Below are 2,080 nucleotides of genomic sequence, written 5' to 3'. Positions count from 1 at the left end.
CGTTTTTCAATGTCCCGCAGGGCCCGAGGCCAACGTTTAGAAGTGGTTGACGAGTTGCCGACCACGCCTCTGCCGTCGGTTGCCAAGGACTGACAAAATGGTTGCCCAAACACCGAATTCCAATTATTTTGGAAACCAACATGTCGGGGAAACTCAATTTCCGTGGACAATGTTTTAAGACGCGGGGCAACCGGACAGCACAACATAGCTGACATTATGCCCGAATCTGGTTCGGGCAACCGGGCAACCGGATGACTGTCGAGAACTGGCTCCGTTTCCTGTGAACTCAAAGCAGCTTAATCGGTGTAGGGTCGCAGGATCTGAGCAGGAAGTGGTTTTATCATTTTTATTTTGCTTGATTTGGTCCATTTTGTCACATTTTAAGGTCATTGAAACAGATCGCCTGCGTTCCGTTTCAATGCCGTTGCCATTGCTTTCCAGGGCAGCCATGGAAGATCCTTGAAATAACTGGGAAGACTATGCGAAGCCCTGGAAGAAGCTGGAAGGCCCTTAGAAGATCCTGGGAAGGCCCTTGAAAGCAATGGAAGACACTGGAAGGCCCTTGGAAGATTCTGGACGGCCCTTGAAAGCCCTGGAAGGCCGGCCGGCCTCAGAGCGCCACGCATACGCAGGGGTGCTTGAGGCAGACGGGCAGGATGCCCCTGTTGATCTGGTGGAACTCCACCAGCTGCAGGAGGTCGATGAACAGGGTGGAGCCGTCGTCCATGGTGTAGTACTTCCTGCCGCCCTCCTCGCACTGCGGGGCGGAGGAAAAAAGGTGGTGGTTAAAGCCTGTGCCACCGCCTAGTGGTCACTGAAGGAACTGCATGGGGAACACATTTATTTGAAAAAAAACAAAACGGCCCCTTGGAGTTCCATGGAGAACCCCTAGGGGGCAGCACTGATAACATCTACATGTACTTTTGTTTTTTTAATTTATTTAATATATATTTTATATGATGTAATAATTAATCATTTTTTGAGTTAGAGTAGAAGCATGGCGTTTAGGGAGGGTTCCTCTGAATTAAAATCCCATCATTTGGGAGCCACCTTGCTCCTCTGAATACATTTTTTATCGTTCGTTTATTATTGTGTATTGGCAGTTTTTCCATTATAAATTTATGTTGTTGTTTATTTATATTAATTATGTAAAGTCGATTTTTTTTTTTTGGTTTACTTTTATTCCAATTTTTAAGTTATATGGCATATTGCCATTTTCATTTTTATGTTTCCACCCATCCATCTATCCATCCATCAACATCCATCTATCCATCCATCAACATCCATCTATCCATCCATCAACATCCATCTATCCATCCTTACATCTATCATCCATCCATAGAATCATGGACTCTTGCTGATGTGTGTATTTCTTTGGACTCACAGGAATCACCAGGTAGTGTTTGGTCGTCAGCTTGTGACACAGGGAGAGAACGAAGCACTGAGCATGTTGCTGGCTGTCCCGGATCAGGAACATCCTGCGCGCGCACACACACACACACACACACACACACACACACACACACACACACACACACACACACACACACACACACACACACACACACACACACACACACACACACACACACACACACACACACACAATTTAGAGAATAAGTGTCATAATAAGTGCCATCGAAACTCAACAACATAAATTATTTAACAGTCAATAATTATAATAAATAAAGCTGCAAGCAGCATTACACAGGGTCCAGTTTGTCGTGTTAGGTATGTATTATAGTTTTCAGAGTGCCCCTAATGCTCGAATTGAGCGACACAAATTCAGCTCGATTTTGGGCGACAACCGCTGGCACCGGCGGCCTCACCCCCCCCCCCGGCGAGCATCGTGAACCGCAAAAAACACTGTGGAGTCCGATCCCGGCATTAGACACACCGTCGTTTCGTTTCCACAGTTTTCGGGGGCTCTCTGAAACGCAGCGCGAGTTGCGATTCCCCGGAGTTGACGTTGAAACGCGGACTGCATCGGCTTCTCCGCTCTGTCGTCGCACACGAGCGCAGATTAGGACACGAAGCGGCCGGGTCGACACGGCGCAGCCCTCCGAACGCCAACGAGCGC

The 2,080-nt window shown here is 47.7% G+C and overlaps 1 protein-coding gene across 1 annotated transcript in view; it reads right to left on the bottom strand.

The window, feature by feature from the left end:
* Positions 1-253: 253 nt before the first annotated feature.
* The window catches only part of grb7 (growth factor receptor bound protein 7), a gene marked incomplete at its 5' end in the record, with an annotated part of 20,016 nt that continues 18,189 nt past the window's right edge, over positions 254-2,080 (bottom strand). The window contains 2 exons of the mRNA XM_080021322.1: positions 254-757; positions 1,385-1,478. Of these exons, the coding sequence (XP_079877448.1) occupies positions 611-757; positions 1,385-1,478 (241 nt within the window). The 3' untranslated portion in view covers positions 254-610. The remainder of the gene's footprint in view (positions 758-1,384; positions 1,479-2,080) is intronic.

The sequence above is a fragment of the Zeus faber genome (genome assembly GCF_960531495.2).
Source record: "Zeus faber genome assembly, chromosome: 20".
Classification (NCBI taxonomy): domain Eukaryota; kingdom Metazoa; phylum Chordata; class Actinopteri; order Zeiformes; family Zeidae; genus Zeus; species Zeus faber.
Note: the sequence above shows the minus strand (reverse complement) of the source record. Positions and strands in the feature narration are given on the sequence as shown.